The sequence below is a fragment of the Lepidochelys kempii genome, chromosome 3 (genome assembly GCF_965140265.1).
Source record: "Lepidochelys kempii isolate rLepKem1 chromosome 3, rLepKem1.hap2, whole genome shotgun sequence".
In the NCBI taxonomy this organism is placed as follows: Eukaryota; Metazoa; Chordata; order Testudines; family Cheloniidae; genus Lepidochelys; species Lepidochelys kempii.
This window is the reverse complement of record NC_133258.1, coordinates 149,945,613-149,964,376: the sequence shown is the minus strand read 5'-3', so window position 1 is coordinate 149,964,376 and position 18,764 is coordinate 149,945,613. Positions and strand designations below refer to the sequence as shown.

The following is an 18,764-nucleotide window of genomic DNA, read 5'->3' as shown; positions in this document are numbered from 1 at the left end:
CTGTCCTGCCTCCATGAGAATAAGTAGAATTTGGATTTCAAGTTTAGCACCGTAGATTGCAAATAAGCTGGACCCATGAAAGAACTCTATGTTTGATGTAAATTCAGTTTGTGTTCATTCATGTTTTAAAGGGGAATTTGTGCTAGTGGATATCCGTAGAAATTAGGTGTATTAATGCTGTTGCTTGGGCCCTGTCTGTGTTATGGAAAGGTAGCATAATGCTAGACTTCCTTATAACATGGTAGTATCTTACACAGTTAAAATAGGTTTGGTCTTGCAGTGTAGCAAGAAACAAACCATATTTTAAGTGTTCTTGTGTCATGCTAAACTCTTGGAATTAACCCGGTTGGAGCATAATTCTGAAGTATAGTTCAGTCCTTTCTACACTACAAGAATTAATTGGGTTTTAACCACGTCCAGCACTACTGTGTTGTAAGTAGATCCTGTCATATAGTAGCTCTTCACAGTGTCAGTGGATCCTTAGAAAACCTCAGTAACAGATATGTTTCTCCCTCTTTCTTAACTTGCTTTCTTCTGGAGGGAAACACAAAAAGGGGAAAGGTCATTATTTATGTACAATAAATCATATTAGAAAGACTGCACCTTTTCAGATGACTTACCAGGCAAGAGTTTAAACCAGTGAGAAAAGCCATTACACCTTGTAAGAGGTAAAGTGCCATAATGGAGATACAGGCTATAATTTGTCTGGATAGTAATGCCTCTTCCATTCTTCTTCTCCCACCTGCCCCAGTAAATAAAGAAGTAGGAAGAAACATGAAGATTTTTTTTTCCTGAGTCGATTGTTGGATGTGCAAAGCCATTGAGTTTTCTAGTGACAGCTGTTGCTGTTGGAGAGATGAAAGCACTTGGCCTGAGAGTCTGTTTGTGTGTTTGAGCAGAAAAAGCGATTTTTGTTGCAAAGAGCTTTAAGTGAGACAGACAGAGTAAGAGAATAAGAGAGTGAGAGATAATTATCTAAATTATGTTCGGGCTATTATTGAAGACGAATATAGTTAAAATGTAATTAAATATGACGGGCTCACAGGATGCAAGCTTGGCTTTGGAATGCTAATTATCAATTACTGCATCTCCTTAGGGGAGTCAGGCAGTATGAGAGAGTTGGGGGTGTGTGGCTGAGGTGAGATGTAGAGTATTAAATAAAACACCTTAGGGCTGTAACAAGGCTAATTTCTTTTTAAAAATGGTACCAGGGGAATTCCGCAGACCAAGCAACTTGCACTGCTGCCTTTCAGCTTGAGGACCCTAGTGTAAGTCACTGTATGTTGCTGGTCCCTAGTCTTTTCTTCAAGCTGTAGACCCCAGCTGGAGGTAATGATTATGTCTACTGTTAAAGTGATGACCAGGACTGCCTCAGCTTGAGCAGAAAATCTAAAATGAGTCAACCAGTCAGACACTGTGCGAGAGTAAAAAAAGATCAACACTTCCATAAAGTTTAAAAAACAAGGAGGAAAGAGGAAACACACCACGGTGACGTGCTCAGCAGATTCTTATATCAGTTCTGGAACTGAATCTTGCTGAGTGATTGTACTGTATTAGTAACTTACCTTGGAGGAATCCTTATCCCAGCCCTCCCAGTTATAATTAGCCACACAGTGTTAGAGTCTGTCAGTAGGTTAGGGGAAAAATGGTGGTGGATACTGGGAGGTTGTTTGATAACTATGAAATTTATTCTCTAATGTTGTAAATAAGTGTTGAACGAGCATGGAAATAGGTGTTGTATGTACCAAAAAATAGTAAAGATGCTCTGGACCAACTTTAATAAAAAGTTAAAAACCCTGTCTCCCCTCACATCTCAAATCCTCAAGAAAATCTTCAGATTTGTTGCATCATCTTTCAATATGATTAAAGAAGTGATTGTGGTACTTTTCCAATCACAGCATTGTGGCAGCCAATAAGGATTCTCCTACCTGCCAGTGATGGCAGTGGTTGTGAGGTATCTGCAGGAAGCAGTTGCATAAAATGTCACTGAAAGGATCTTCAGTGGACTTCTACCACTTGTTCAATGCCTTTTAATATCAGTCATATCCCACTGCTGCATGACTGGGTGGATGCGTCTGCCCCATTGTCTCCTCTTCATCTGAGAGATGACAGTCTGTGTTACTTATTCCCATTTTGCGGGGAATCTGTATTGAAGGATGGCACTATTATCTGACCTGTGCTCAGAATTGCTATAAATAGATATATTTCTACTTACATTGTATACTAGGATCCCTGAACTAACTTTTTCCTGGTCCCAGAACTACAAGTGTCCTAACTTGGGAAGCCACAAAGACATAGCCCCTTCCTAATAACTTTTCCTAGCAATTTAAACACCTTCACATAGCATAATTTTAGAATATTTTCCAGATCACTGTGGTGAGAGGCAGATTTAGCCTTTCCATATCACTTTTTCTTCTCTTAGTGTTCAGTCTGTAAAAAGAAATATTTATTTTTCAGTACATGAATTGCATATACCTATATGTGCAAGCACATACATTAATGCAAACTGAAGTGATGGGTTATTACTAGTAAGAGTGCCACAACTCTCCAAAATAAAACAGAAACTCAACTTTGGCAGTTTGCACCTCATACAAAAGCATAAGTGAATACGTAGGACTTGCAATAGGCCCTGAACGTTAATTGACTCAGGCTCTGTCAGACTAATAAGGGAAGCAAACTCAAGAAGCAAAGATACCCCACTGAGAACATACTTGCACTCCCATAGACGTACAAAGATAGGGATAGTCAGTGAAAGAGTCCTATCTGATTTCATGTTCATTTAGTGCAGTGTTTCCCAAACTTGGGACGCCGCTTGTTCAGGGAAAGCCCCTGGCGAGCCGGGCCGGTTTGTTTACCTGCAGCCTCCGCAGGTTTGGCCAATCGCGGCTCCCACTGGCCGCGGTTCGCCGCTCCAGGCCAATGGGGGCTGTAGGAAGGGTGGCCAGCACATCCCGCGCCACTTCCCTCAGCCCCCATTGGCCTGGAGCAGCGAACCGCGGCCAGTGGGAGCCACGCTTGGCCAAACCTGCGGACGCAGCAGGTAAACAAACCGGCCCGGCCCGCCAGGGGCTTTCTCTGAACAAGTGGTGTCCCAAGTTTGGGAAACACTGATTTAGATCATGAAGAGATAGTCAGATCTCTACAATAGGAGGGACCCAAACCCCATAAGGAATACAAATAAACAATACATTATGTGCAGGCCATGAGTGCAGATAGATGTTGTACCTCGGGAGGGGGGGAGGTGACAGATTCATATCTCACGTAAATCATAAATAACTCCACTGAAGTCAATGCAGTAAAACTAGTGTAAATTGGAACAGATTGAGATTGATAGTCTCCTTTAAATTAATACAACCTCATGATAATAAAACTAGTAAAACCTAGACACAGTAATACCATCTTTGTGAAGAAGAGATCGAAAGTTTACTATCAGGATAAAACTCTAGTTCAAGTCAAATGGCCCTGTGAGCAGCAAAGCTGTTATAAGGGACTGGGAGGGTCTGATGTGCTTGTCACTTTTTCTGTTGCTATCTTGTTTCTTCTATGAATAACATTTGAAGTTATTCTGAATAAATTCAGGAAAATGTCTGATTTTTTTTTCTCTTCGGGAAGTTCATCAAATTGTATTAATTACTTTTTTATCATTCAAATCCCTTTGTAACAGTAGTTTTAATTAAGGTTAATTTTGTATCTAGCATTCAGGTTGTATTATTGAAAATAAATTTGAATGCAATTAAGTGTTAATCCAGTATGATGTTTGCAGTGTTGCTGAGCTGAAGAAGAGCTCTGTGTAGCTCGAAAATTTCTTTCACCAACAGAAGTTGGTCCAATAAAAGATACTACCTCACTCACCTTGTCTCTCTGAAATCCAGTATAATGGAAGATTGCTCTTAAACTGAGACCTTCAGATCGTATTTTTCTTTCCTGTTCCTCCTCTTTCACTTTTAGCATGATATGTGAGCTTGAGGGAATGGTGGGAATCAGAGTGCTTTGCGTCTTGTTTATTGGGGTAATGCAGCTCTATTTTATTAGGAGGTAGAGATTTCACAATCCCATGCAAAGTCTGCTACACAACATTACAACCCCCACACTGTTTGCAAATCAAATATTCCTGTTCAAGAAAAGGATTATGATGTAAAAGTCAGACTTCAAGGCAGTAAATTGAGGAAGCAATTTTCTTTTTAAAAATCACAATGCAGGGATGATTTTACGGTATATCATAAAAATTGAAACAAAGTTTCTTTCCTTATGGGAGCTAATTTGTCCTATTGCATGCAATTGTTTCTTTATTAATTGTTGTAAGTAAACCATCTGGAGTACAGGATTAAGAGTGAGGACAAAATATAAATTGACTAAGGTTCCAATTTACACAATTTGCTGCATATAAAACCGTTGACATAATACTAAGGCAACTGTATCTCTCTGAGATTTTGTAATGAGTGGGATCCCTAAAAGTGAGATGAGAGTAACTTGTTTCCATTGACTGCCGCTTCTATTCTAACTCGAGATAGCTCTGATATAGCTAGATCAAAGCTAGTATCGGTATGTGTGAGTGTGCTTCAGTCACACTGCCCAACTGCAGTTTAGACATACCCTATGATTTTCTACCTCTTGCCTTTCTTAATAACTGATATATTTCACTTTGTTATAATGACGAATAAGTACTAAGTTAACATGTTGAATAAGTGGTCTTTTTCTTTCTATAAAATTGCTTTATAGAGTGAGGATTCAGTAAAGGGTCCAAAGAACAATGAACTGACATAAATCTAAATATAAATAATTTTTGATCTTTCATTTGTAATTAGCAATAATCACTGAAAAACATGTGTCTGCAACTATCTGATGTGGAAGAAAGAAATCTAATTATGGACTGCAAATCTTTTAGATAAAAATACTGTGTGATTTTTACGGTTGTGGGTGCCAACATACTGATTAGAAATATGCTGTGTAAACTGCAATAATCATTATACTAATCAAGGATTTATGGGACCAAGGTACCATGGTCATGGATGCACTAAAAATGCACAGACAAATGATTGAAACTTTTAACAACCAAGCAAAGAGTAACTAAGAGTGTATATACACTGCAATTAAAAACCTGGGGCTGACTTGGGTGAAGAGGCTGTTTAACTGTGGTGTAGACATTCGGGCTCAGGCTGATGCCTAGGCTCTAGGATCCTGCGAGGTGGGAGGGTCCCAGAGCTTGGGCTTCAGCCCGAACACCTACATTGCAATTAAACAGCCCCTTAGCCTTAGCCCTGCCTGCTTGTGTCTGCTGGCACAGACCATCCACAGGTGTCTAATTGCAGTGGAGACATACCCTGAAAGACTTGGGTGGTTCCCAGGGCCAGATAAAGGTATAGGTACTAACGACCAATATTAGGGCCCCAGCACCTTGAATCATGTGATCACTTCAGAAGAATGTTTCTAGCCCTTATGGTTGCAGAGAACCTATGCATCTCAGTTTCTTCCCTACCCTCCAAAACAGGAGTGTGTGTGTGGCAGGAAAAGAGTACAGTGAACTCAGTCTTTCCCCACCTAACCAATGTTTACACCCCAGCTCCTGCGCCTCTGAGAGGATAAAGGTGGGGGCCTGCTGTTCCCAGCGGGAGGAGTTGCTCTTGTCACTCCTGGCTGAATGAAGGGGACACCATATTGCTGCCTTTAGAAAGGGAGGGTGGCACTACTGCCATTTGAAGTGGGGAATGAGGCCACAGCACTGGGGGTGAGGCCACAGGATGGATCCATGCAGGAGGTGGGGAGTTCATGTCATCATGTGCCTACAGCTCTGATTTGCCTTAATCCAGCCCTGGTGATTCCTTTGGTCTCTACAGGTAGTTAATGTGAGCATCCATTTCCTCCTGTATATTTCTATTATTGATACTGTCAGAAATTTATTCAAAGGAGCTTTAGAATTTTGACCAATATTTTTTTCTATTACAATTTTTCTTAAAGGTCTTTAACAATAGTTAGAGCTTAACTTCTCTGTATGAATTTTTGCACTGAATTGTGTGTAGAGTACACCTAAGTAGAGTCAAGGCACTTAAAAAATCTAAACTGAACCAAGACTGCTGGAAATTCAGGCTATGAAAAGTGTGTCCCCCTTCTGGTCCCATTAAATGCCAGCCAGTTTTGTCACTTCAATGGATTCTTTCTGTATTTCACTGCAACCTATGGTGACTCTGCCTAATACAGTATGTCCCTCTGCTTTCTTTTGTAGATCTTGGCAAGCAATAACTTTTGACAGACAACCTGCATCCTTCATCAGAATAGTTGGAACTCACAACACAGCTAATGAGGTATGGGACAGTTTTTAAGAGAGGAAAAACTATTATATTCTTGCTGAATATACAGATTTCATTCTATTTCCATAGTAAACTGCTAATGCTGCCTAAAATGTACCTATGTTTATTGCTGCTCTAGCAATCTAGTAATGAAGAGTATTTTGGTCACTTTGTCATTATCTTTCCAGACTGTACAGGTTTCTTTACAGCCAAATGTAAAAACCACTGTAGCACTCTGAGAGGCGGTAGCTAGGTTGACAGAAGAATTCTTCCGTTGACCTAGCAGTATCTACAATGGGGCTTAGGTCATCTTAATTACATCACAACAGTGCGTGAATATTTTCACAGCCCTGAGTGATGAAGTTAAGCCGACCTAATTTTGTAGTGTAGACCAGCCCAAAATGTTTGTCTGGCCTTCATCATGGCATTGTTGAACATTGCTGTAAGTTAGAAGTAATACTTAGCATACAAATGTTTATTTTTAGGAATGATCACACAATTATAAATGCATTGGGGAAGCAATATAGACTCTGATCGCTTGTTTTTTTATTACACAATATTAAGATGCCCTGTAAATAATAATAAAAAGTCTCATTTTCCAGAAGACGATCATGTATAAATAGGATTATTCTACTTATAAATCAGTGAGCCAAGCAATCAGTCAGCAATGACTATGTTGTGTGGTAATCAGGATAGCTGATTTTATTTATTTATTTATTTTTAATTCAGAATATTTAGAAACATCAAGTTGTGCACTAGTTACCCTGCAGTATGTAACCATGTGATCTTTCTGTTGTTACCCTGCTCCTCCCCACTAGTTTGAGACTCTGATTATATATTGTCTCAAATCAGACCCTATTTCTGCAATTATCTTTGGGGTGCCACTCAAAATGTGTAAAGTTAAGTGAGTACATGTGTATGTCTTAGCAGAGTCTTAGATTGTAAGCTGTTTGGGTCAGGAACCATGTTTTCCTGTGTGTTTGCAGAGCCACACAATGTGGTTCTGATTGTGTTCATGGCCCTTTCAGCATTATTGTAATACAGCTATAATTCAGACACTTCCTCTGCCCTCTCTTACAGAGGATTTTTACACTCCCTGGATCAGACTATGGTGAAGGTATTGGTCTTCTCTTCCATTCATGCCACTTCCAACACCTCCTCTTCCCACCCTTTTGCCTTTTTTGAGCAACACTGCATCCGACACTATTCTCCTGTCCCCCTCCATGTTAACTGTCAACTACCATCCACCGAACTCCTCCCCATCAGCCATGCTCTCTGATTTCAACTCTTTGCTCTCTCTTGCTTTCTTTCCTCTCAGTCTCCCACACTCCACATTGATGACTTCAGCTTCCATGTTGACAATCCTGCTGATCCCTTAGCTACACGTTTCCACACCCTCAAGCCCTCATTTGACCTGCAGCCCCGGTTCAATTGTCCCACTCATGAAAATGGCTATTCGTTTTACTTGTTCTTGCCCAAGCACCGCTCTCTTTCTGATCTCCTGTTGCTGAGTTCCCCTTCTCCGATCGTTGTCTGATCTCTTTCAGCATCACCCATCAGTCCCCCTACTCCCCACATCCTGTCACTCAGTCTTTCTGTGACTTCCAGGCCATCAGTGTGGATAACTTCTCACCTGCTCTCAGCCTTCTCTTCCCTTTCTTCCTTTGATGGGGTTTTTGATTCTCTCCATGCTTCACTCTCCTCCACCCTGGACTGTTTTGCCCCTTTCTGCCATCACAAGGTCTCCTCTGTCAACCCCCAGCCCACCCCCAACATCTGCTTCCTGCGCTCACACTGCAGAGCATCTCTGGTGGAAATCCTGTGACTGGTCTGACTTCCTCCCTTGCAAATTAGTTCTCTCCTCCTTCAGTTCTGCCATCTTCCTAGGTAAACAACTTCAATTTAAGTGAATCTCACACCCACAATCTCAGCTGCCTTTTTGCCACCTTTGACTCACTCCTCAAACCCTCCGCTCCTCCTGCCTCCATTTCTCTCTCAGCACAGGATCTTGCTGATTTCTCTCAAGAGAAAATACAATGTGACCTTCCCCCTCCCCTCAGCTTCCCTTCCCTTCCCCAGGACAACTCTCCTCCTCCACTGTCACGGATGCAGAAGTTTATCTGCTCTCCAGCTCCTATCCCTCTATTTGCCCCGTGAATCCATCCCACACATTTCTTGATCACTCTCGTGCCCACTCTCATCCTCTCCCTTAATCTTCTCTTTAACCTCTCACTTTTGTCTGGTTCTTTCCAAGCATGTTTTAATCTCTCCCATCTTAAAAAATAACCAACCTTGACCCCACTTCTATCTCCAACTACCCCTTCCCCTTTCATCTCTAAGCTCATTGCATGTGTTGTCTACAATCACTGTCTGGAGTTCCTTTTCAATTCCATCCTTGATTCTCTCCAGTCTGCCTTCTGCCCATTGCATTCCACTGAAACCGCTCTCACCAAAGTCTCAAATTATCTTTTTCTAGACAAGTCTCAGAATCAGTACTCCATCCTCATCGTCCTTGGCCTGTCAGCTGTCTTCAGCACTAACAATGTGGGGTTCATTAAGTAACAAACCAGTGAATGAGAAAGAAATAAAATTTTAATAAAACAAACTGGAGAGTGTCTCTGATAAACTGCTGCACACAGCCATGTGGTGTTCTCAATCCCCGCCTCCAGAGCACATGTCCAAATTCCTATGTTCATAATATTGTCACTTATGAGGGAAAGTCTCTAAATTATAGTCTTCTACAAACACATCTCTACATCTTTCATCTTAAAGAAAAACAAATTAACTCTTATATACACATATATATACACATATATAAAAAGAGCTAACAATTATCTAATAACACATGCATTAAATTCTCTACCCATGTCGTGCATTTCCATAAACCCAATTTGTCAACTACCTAAAGAGGAGAGGTTACCAGTACATCACTCTGGAGTGTCTTTACCACTCACTTTCCTCAAATACCACTTCTCCAGGCAGGTTAGCAAGTCTCTATGAGTCTTTCAGGAGGCTTAATCTCCACTCTGATCTTCTCAGTATCACTCTTTCATTAGAATCTGAGTTGTTCTCTTGTTCCTTGACAGTTTCTCCTTTGTGTGTTGATAATAAAGGATCAGTCAGATGGGAAATACCAGAGTCCACATGTACTGTCAGTGTGTTGGAACTTTCTAGGTTTACTCACAGATCCCTTATATTACATCGAAATGTGTCCCCTGTTCTGTCTGGACTACATATGACCTTGGATACAGCTGTTCTTTAATGTTACCCATTTGGCCCCAAATATTCCATGTGTGATTCCTCAGGCACACTCTATCACCTGGGATACTGGGTACTTTTGTCAAAATAATATTTCTGCTTCCACTTCTGATTTTCTTTCATCTTCCTTATAGTTTCATTGTTCTGAGATTTCAGCAAGTTATCAGTAATTGGTAAATTAGATTTGATCCTTCTTCCCATTAACAGCTGTACTGGAGAAAAGTCATTCTCCAGGGGTGCACTTTGGTAAACCAGTAAAGCTTTCTACAAATCACCCCTGCTGTCAAAAGTCTTTTTCATAAGGCTCTTTACTGTCCATATAGACCTTTCCACAAATCCATTTGATGGGGTAATTTGGACTTGATGTTCTGTGATGAAAATCACAATCTATTGCAAGTTGCCTAAAATCTGCACTAGAAAATTGTGGTCCATTATCAGTAAAGACTTCATCTGGAATTCCATGTATGGACAAGATACCCTTCACACTGGCTGTCACTTACTCACTATTAGTACTGTGCAGTGTGCAAATTTCTGAATACAGAGAATAATAATCTGTGACTATTAAATGATCCTTTGAGTGCGAGGTAAATAAGTCAGTGCCTACCTTTTCATAAGGCCTTTGTGGAACTGGACGAAGACTCTGTGGCTCTGCTTCTTGGCATGGCTTGTATTTCAAGCATGAAAAGCAGTTTCCTACCATGTTAGCGATGTTGTGATTGATCTGTAGCACCTCTCGTGCTTGTTGTTTACGCTGTCTTCTTCTATCCAAATTAAAATCTCAGTCTATCTCTCTAACATCTGCTCATGGATGTCTAGCCATCAGCTAAAGTACTGCTAAAAGGGATCTGGGGGTCATAGTGGATCACAAGCTAAATATGAGTCAACAGTGTAATGCTGTTGAAAAAAAAAAAAAAAAAGCAAATATCATTCTGGGATGTATTAGCAGGAGTATTGTAAGCAAGACACAAGAAGTAATTCTTCCGCTCTATTCCACGCTGATTAGGCCTCAGCTGGAGTATTGTGTCCAGTTCTAGGCACCACATTTCAGGAAAGATGTGGACAAATTGGAGAAAGTCCAGAGAAGAGCAACACAAATGATTAAAGATCTAGAAAACATGACCTATGAGGGAAGATTGAAAAAAATTGGGTTTGTTTAGTCTGGAGAAGAGAAGACTGAGAGGGGACGTGATAACAGTTTTCAAGTACATAAAAGGTTGTTACAAGGAGGAGGGAGAAAAATTGTTGTTCTTAACCTCTGAGGATAGGCCAAGAAGCAATGGGCTTAAATTGCAGCAAGAGTGGTTTAGATTGGACATTAGGAAAAACTTCCTAACTCTCAGAGCGGTTAAGAACTGGAATAAATTGCCTAGGGAGGTGGTGGAATCTCCATCACTGGGGATAAGAGCAGGTTGGACAAACACCTGTCAGGGATGGTCTAGATAAGACTTATTCCTGCCTTGAGTGCAGGGGACTGGACTAGATGACCTCTCGAGGTCCCTTCCAATTCTATGATTCTAATAAGGTGGAGGACCTCCCTTTTGATAGGTCTGCATTGTTTGTGGACAGCACGATTGAAACTCTGTGAATGTTAAAGGACTCTAGGGCTACCTGACATTCTCTTGGTATCTATACACCTGCCCACAAGAGAAAGCTCAGCAAGTCCCAGATGGCTTGGAGATCCCATCTTGCTTAATGCCTGACCTTCCAGATGTCATATGAACCGCATCAGAAGAGACATCGATTCCAGAAAAGGAAACCATCCACCTCTCAGCCTTCCACCTCTCTCTTTCCACCTTCAAGCAGCAATTTTGACAGGCTAGTTGACGGCCTGAATTACCATCCTTCTCCTTACCAGCTGCACCAATTCACCTGCTTTCCTCCATTTGCTTCAGGTGGGCTGGGGACTTAATCATACAGAGAAGTGGGTTTTGGAGATTATTTCCACAGAGCACACCATCCACTTTACTAAGCTTCCACCAACAAACCCCCTATCCCATCGCTCTTCAGGGACCGTCACAAGAGCTTGCTTCATCGAGAAATAGATTCTGTCCTATGCTTGGGGGCTATAAAACCAGTTCCCATGCAACACAGATGAAAGTGATTTTATTCTGGGTATTTTCTGGTACCAGCAAAGAATGGCAGTTAGAGACTTATCCTAGATTTGAGGCTACTAATTCCATCACTAGAGCAAGGGGATTGGTTCTCAGCCCTTGACCTTTGGGATGCATATTTCCACATAGTGATCCATCCATCCCACAAACGATTCCCATGTTTCACTGTCAGTCAGGACCACTTTCAGTACCAGGTGCTTCGCTTTGGCCTGTCATCTGCCCCGAGGGTCTTTTCGAAAGTCATGTCAGTAGTAGCAGCACAGCACTGCAGGAAATATATTTTAGTATTCCCTTACCTGAACGTCACAGGCAACTTCCAAAGCCATAGATCTCTTCCTCAAATAGGCCCTACAGTTCAACATTCAAAAGTCCACTTTGACCACTCTGCAAAACTTAGAATTCTTAGGGGCTCATCTCAGTTCATTAACAGGAAGAGCCTATTTTTCTCTGCACAGGTTTGTGACCATTTCCAACATAGCCAGTACAATGCAACTCAGTTCCCAAACTCCAGTCAAGAACTGCTTTTAGGCTCAGGCTGTTTATTCACCAAACAAACACAGTTAAAATGTGCTTCTTTCCATACCCACCTGAGTAAAACAATCCCTCAACTGCTGGAAAGATTATCACAATGTGTGCACAGGAGTCCCATTTGCACATCCTCTCCCAGTGGTCATCATAATGACAGATGCCTCTCTACTAGGGTGGGGAATACATCTAGATGCTTGCACATCCCTGGGCAAATGGATGTTGCAAGAGACCACGCTGCACATCAACCTCCTGGAATTCAGAGCAGTCAGGTACGAGTCTCCAATTTTTACCTCTAATCAGGGGCAAACACATAAAGATCATGATAGACAACATATTATGCGTGTTTTATATTAATTGGCAAGGCGGAGCAAGAACCCTCCCTCTGTCTGCGCAAAGGATGTCAAGCTTTGAAATTGGTGCATACGCATCTAGGTCATCATCACAGCAGCCTATCTCCTGGAGGTTCAAAATGTGACTGTGGATGCACTTAGCAGGCACTTTTTCAAAGACCATGAGTGGGAAATAGACCCCAGCTTATTACACCACATATTCCATCAATGCAGCACTCCTCAGATTTGTTTGCCACAGAGTTAAGCAAGAAATGTACCCAGTTTTGCTTGAGAGACAGACTGGGTCACTGATCCTTGAGGGATGTTATTCACCTTCATTGGGTTGTCGGATCTCCTGTATGTATTCCTACAGACTCCTCTAATAGCCAATGTTCTCCTCAAAATAAAAAGAGACAAAGTCAGAGTCATCTTAATAATTCTGACGTGGCCCAGACTAACATGTATTCCTTACTTAATATAATTGGCCGTTTGCTCCGCGATCACTCTTCATGCCCTCCTCATCTCCTTTCCCAGTAAGGCAGGAAGATCCTTCACTCCAGTTTCACAGTGTTTTGTCTCAAAGCATGGTTGGTCGATGGTTCATGGGATTAGAGACCCACCTGATCAGAGGAAGTGTAAAAAAAAAAAAAAAAGTACTATTACACAGGTGGAAAGTGTCTGTTCGCTGCACATACTCTCAAAAATGGACAAGATTTCTCTTTTGGTGTGACCTCAGATATATTCCAACGATGACCTCATCACTGCCAGATATACTGGACTATATCCTAACACTAAAAAGTTCTGTACTCTCACTGAACTCTGTCAGAGACCATCTAGCAGCCATCAGGGCTTTCAACTCTCCAATGGAGGGTTATTCCATTTTTGCCCACCCAATGACAGAGAGATTTCCGAGTTCCCTGAGGAACCTTGATCTGCAAGTCAAGCACCCTACTGTTCTTTGGAACCTTAATCTAATACCTAAATGCCTCACAAGAACCCCCATTTGAACAGATGGCTACCTACTCACTGCTCCATTTGTCAGTGAAAACAACATTCCTGATTTCCAAGTGATGGCTAAGTAGGGGCCCTTATGGCATGCCCCCCTTTCACAGTATTTTTTAAGGACAAGGTCATGCTGCGACCCCATCCAAAATGTTTATACCTAAAATTTCTTCCAGTTCCATACTAACCAACCCATTCTTTCACCTGTCATTCTTCCACCCTATGCCTCCCCTCGATAATCAAGAAGCACAGTTGTACACCCTTGACATCAGAAGAGCCCTGGCCTTCCATCTGGATAGAAAGACCCTGAAATTGTTTGTCTTGCTTGCTGGTAGATTAAAAGTGTCTGTAATCTCTAATCAAAGTCTTTCCAAGATGATATCCTTCTGCATTAATTCTTGCTACGAGTCTTGTAATATTCAAATATCTTTGAACATATGTATTTACTCTACGAGGTCCATTTCCACCTTTACAGCATTCCTCAAAAATGTGCCCATTATTGAAATATGTAAGGGCATCTATACGTACATTTGCTGAACACTACTCAATAAGTCATGACTTTGCTTCTGAGTGTTCAGCTCGGCTGTGCTTTCTTTGGTACTGGAATCAACTCTGAAGCACCCCGCACCACACCCACCTTAGAGTGAACTGCTTGGTAGCCACCTAATGTGGAGCACCCATAGGGACACTCCTTGAAGAAGAAACAGTTCTTTGAGTACTTGTTCATATCAGTTCTGAATCAGGTGTGTGCGTGCGCATGTGCACAGTAGCTGGAATATTTTTCCCCTAGCAACATCCGTGGGGTCAGCCTGGGCACCTCCTGGAGTTGTGCCTTCATGGCACCCAATAAAGGGCCCTCAATTCCTTCTTACCGCCAGTGACGATAGCTGGAACTTCCCCTTGCTCTGCTTCATCAAGCGGCTTAGCAGTACTTTTGGGTTTTGCTGTAGATAGTTCTAGTTGGTTAGGATAGCATAGTTAGTTCACTTATAAATTTCAGTTACGGTGGGTTCCTCCCCTCTCCCCCCGCCCCCCAATTTGTCACCAGGGCATGCCATGATCCCCAGGCTCTAAGACTTGCTATTCACATAGCTCAGATTGCATAGCTTAGATCGACTTTTCCCTTTAGTGTAGACAAGGCCTAAGTCTTTCAGATGTTTTTGGTATAACATTTGTAAGATACAACCTTTCCTATCCATCGACAGAGCTTAAGCTCTCATCCAGGCTCTCATCATCTTGTGTCTCAGTTACTGCAACATTCTGTTTTTTGGACTTGACAGGTGCTATCTTGTAGCACTCATTGCCATTCAGAATGCTGCTGCAAAGATCGTTTTCCTATCCCATCATTGTGACCATCTCACCCTTGTCTTTAAATCCCTTCACTGACTCCCTCTTCTCTGTTGTATCAAACATACGCCGTTTGTCTTCACTTTCAAGGCCCTTCACAGTCCCTCCCCACCCTTCCTGTCATCTCTTATTTAGTACTGTAAGGTTGACTCCTGCCTCCAATCAGTCCATGATGTCAGCCACTATCACTTACTTGTTAAATTTTCAAACAAGCACTTTCAGGCTTTCTGCCATGTTGCCCCTCATGCTTGGGATGAGCTCCCCGTCAACATCTGCAAAGCCACTTCATTATTTTTTTTTAGATTCCTCCTTCCAACTCTCCTTTGCAGTGTTGCCTTCAAAAAAATTGACAATGATTAGGCTGCTGGTGTGCTGAAACCACTGCCTATCATGTTGATCAATATTGTCTTGTTCTCCTGTGCCAATTAGCTGTATCCATCTGTTGTCTCTTGTCCGGTGCTTACATTGTAACCTCTTTGGGTCTTTTTTGTTCTGTGTTTGTACAGTGCCAAGCATGATAGAGTCCTGGTCCGTGACGGGCTCCTGGGGTGATTCAAATAATAATAAGTAATCAGTAAAGTGTATTATGTGACTTTCAGGTGGACTCTCGCAACTGTAGTGGTACTAGAAGTCAAGATTTCTGATTTTATTTACTATATGGGGATGTTTGTCCTAGGCAAGGCAACAGAAGGTATATAGAGTGAAATTTCACAAGTCAAGTCAGTACAAATGGCTGAGGCAATGGTTGCTATCATGCATACCTTTCGGAATCAGCAATCAGCACTGCCAACACTCAGCAGAAGGTTGGAAAGAGAATGAGCAAGAGACTGAAATGGGAAGAAGTACACCCTGGAAACAAAGATCAAAAATATTTTAAACACTAAAAATGTTTTAAAAATTTACATCTTGTTGTGAAGCTCAGTTTTCATTAGTGAGTTCTCTGAAATTTGGAGCCAGAATATCTTCCTGCCTCCCGTGGATTTGTTGAAAGTACACCATGAAAGCTTATTCCATTTCTGCTTTATGTAGACTGTCATATTTACACTCGTCAGTCTCTTTTGGTTGTCATCTCTTTACTAAAGATCACTAATATAAATTTATTCCTATACATATAACATTAGAATTCTGGGGACATTATAAATGTGACACTACATTGGTCTTGGAGACTGCACCTGAAATGGTGATAAAAGTTAGATCAATTCCCTTTCCCTCCAAAATTCATCTGTACTAGCTCCTGTGACTAAGCAATAGATGAGCTACAGATGCAGAATTTACTTTAAAGCTGTGAATCAACTCTGTGATTATGTCCTGGTTTTGGGACTGAGTATCTGTGAAAGAATATTTCATAAGTTTGGATGATCATTTCCAATACCCGTTTCTTGTTTTTATTTCTAACTGATTTCACTTTCACCACTGAATACTTTGTCCAGTTTTACAAAGCTGTTCAATGAAAGGCACAGTATCCTGCCTACAGGGAAAACTGCATCTTAAACCCCTTTTTTCCTCACGGAGTGCACCCTTTAGGTGACAGGCGTGGCTTCTTGCACCTCACTCTGGGAGGAACAGTGCAGTCCAACCACTCTTAGATTGGATTTCTGGTCTGGAATCTCCCTGGTTCCCAATCATGTTCGTGACACAGGTCCAACTTGGTGTTGTACCTGTCAGAGTTTCTCTTCGGGAGCATATGTGATAGTGCACGTTTGTACGTTCACAGAAACAGCACCTAAAACAAGACATTATGTTTTCATTCCTTTTAAGGTACAAAAGCAAGAAAAGCAAAGGCTAAAAACAATAAAAGGCCAACACAAATGGATCTGTCTTACACCTTCAGCTTTCCTTGCCATCTTTTATGAATTCCTCTCAGGCCACCTACCTCTCTTTCTGGCAGGAAAAGCAGCCAATCCTGCAGCAACAGGCTATGTATCAGTGTGCCTCAGTCCATCTGTCAGCTTTCACTGACACAACCTGGGTAACCACTCCTTTCTTTCCTAACATTTGTGAGGTTTAGGATCCCCTCTGATCCTAGGCCCAGCCTTGGAAAGAGTTAACCATTCTAGTTTGGATGGAGCCAGACGGGATATTCTCCAGTTCATCATTCCCCCCATTGTTTCCTCAAGGAGCCTTCTCTTTGCCATTGTTTTGTTCCCTATGGGTTTCATTCTTTACAGACTCCTTTGATTTAATTCCTGACATTTCAGAAGGTTAATATCAAGCAGATAACTCTCATTCTCCACAAACCATAAATGAAGTTTGCAGTAATTTAGGAACATAGGAGCTGCCGTACTGGATCAAACCAGAGATCGGTTTAAGTGGTATCCTGTCACCAACAGTAACCAGTATCAGAAACTTCAGAGGAAGGCCAAGAAAGTGTGCAATAGGCATTTATGAGCTATTCTGCCCATAGGATAAGTTTCATCCTGATCCCCAATAGCTAAAGGTTGGTTAAGACCTGACGCTCAGGGGGCTTTTTAGTGCAATTCTCTGTAGAAATTGGTACTATTTCTAAGGAGCTGTATAGTAGTTTATGTAGAGCACATTGCCTGGGGTGAAAATTCCTTCTGTATGTGCAAATTCATTACACATTCTGGCTCTCCACACTGTAGCTTGTATTATAAAGGTCGGAAAGAGACCGTGGTGCCCATTTAGGTCATTCCCTCTTTTGACACTAAGAACTGTATTCCAAAGTCAACTTTGTTCCAAATAATTATTTTATTTCTGTTAAACTCTACAAGAGCAATATTATGAGAGTTGCACCTATCACTCCACTTGGTTGTTTTGCTATATATTAAGTAACTGCTCAGAAGAATCCCATCTAAATTCCCTATTGCCTGCCTCTTCACTAGTATTAAGATGTGAGCCCTTATGTTGTTTTTTAAATAATAAGATGGCCAGAACATTGCATAGTATTCCAAAGCTAGCCTCAATAGTCTCTTCAATAAAAACCAAAGCAGTTTTCTCTTATTTATATAGTGTTTGATCCCGCTGTTTTATTTTTTGTAAAGCCATATGCAACAGGATCTACAGTCTTATTGTCTACTACCCCACATCTTCAGTGATCATTGAGGTTGTAATCTTTTTTGGTTTTCTCCTGAGTTTCATATCTTAAATGTCTCTGCATTTACTGAAATGCAATGAATTGTCTAAGTCACAGATACAGTATAGTGCGTAAAATCATTCCTCTAACCCAATAGCCTCCTCCATCTACCTTTAACTGTCTCCTTTTGGATATACCTTAATTGTTGGCACTTAATATTAATTTACACTACAGCTCTATTACACTGCTCTGACAGTGTAAAGTGGCCCTAAAGTGGGAGTAAATTATATTTACACGAAGTTTAAGACCACAAATACAATTTACATCCATTTTAGGGCCACTTTATGCTCCCAGACCAATATAAATGGGCCTTAGTGTAAATGAGAATCAGGTCCTTTTTCTTTTATTTTAATCTCTTAGTTCATAAAAGCCGCTAACGTACCGTGTTTTACATATGGTTACAAATCAGGAAAGAAAATGTTAAGCACTCACATTCTGAACTTTTCTTCCTAAACTGGCTCTTTCATGTTGCACTCTATCAGAAACTTTTCTTCAAGACCAAAAAAAATTAGTTTTACTGTTTGCCTTTCCCCCATCAGCTATTTCATTTCTTCAAAACAATATAGTATTTGTTTGACATGATCTTCGTTCTGTGAATGGATGCACACTTCATTAAGTCACACCTTTCCAGGTGTTCTCATATTCTCTCTGATTCACATTTCCATTATTTTTCTCCACTGTGAAGCTTAATATTTCAAATCTATAGTTCCTAGATTATTAGTAGGACTGGTTTAAGGTTTTCAACAGCATGTTGCTGCACATGACACCGTCGGAACTGGCAGTCATACTCCATGTTACTGGAAAACATGTG

The 18,764-nt window shown here is 41.2% G+C and overlaps 1 protein-coding gene across 3 annotated transcripts in view; it reads left to right on the top strand.

The window, feature by feature from the left end:
• The window catches only part of BTBD9 (BTB domain containing 9), a 296,353-nt gene that overhangs the window by 259,408 nt on the left and 18,181 nt on the right, over positions 1-18,764 (top strand). Inside the window, exon 11 of one of the 3 annotated variants that reach the window (XR_012158194.1) lies at positions 6,221-6,301. Coding sequence is in view for 1 of the 3 variants with exons in the window: in XM_073338551.1 (XP_073194652.1) it covers positions 6,221-6,299 (79 nt within the window). In the remaining 2 variants the exon portion in view is untranslated. Of the gene's footprint in view, positions 1-6,220; positions 6,302-18,764 lie in introns of those variants that run through there. The other 2 variants (XM_073338551.1, XM_073338552.1) reach the window with 2 other exon arrangements.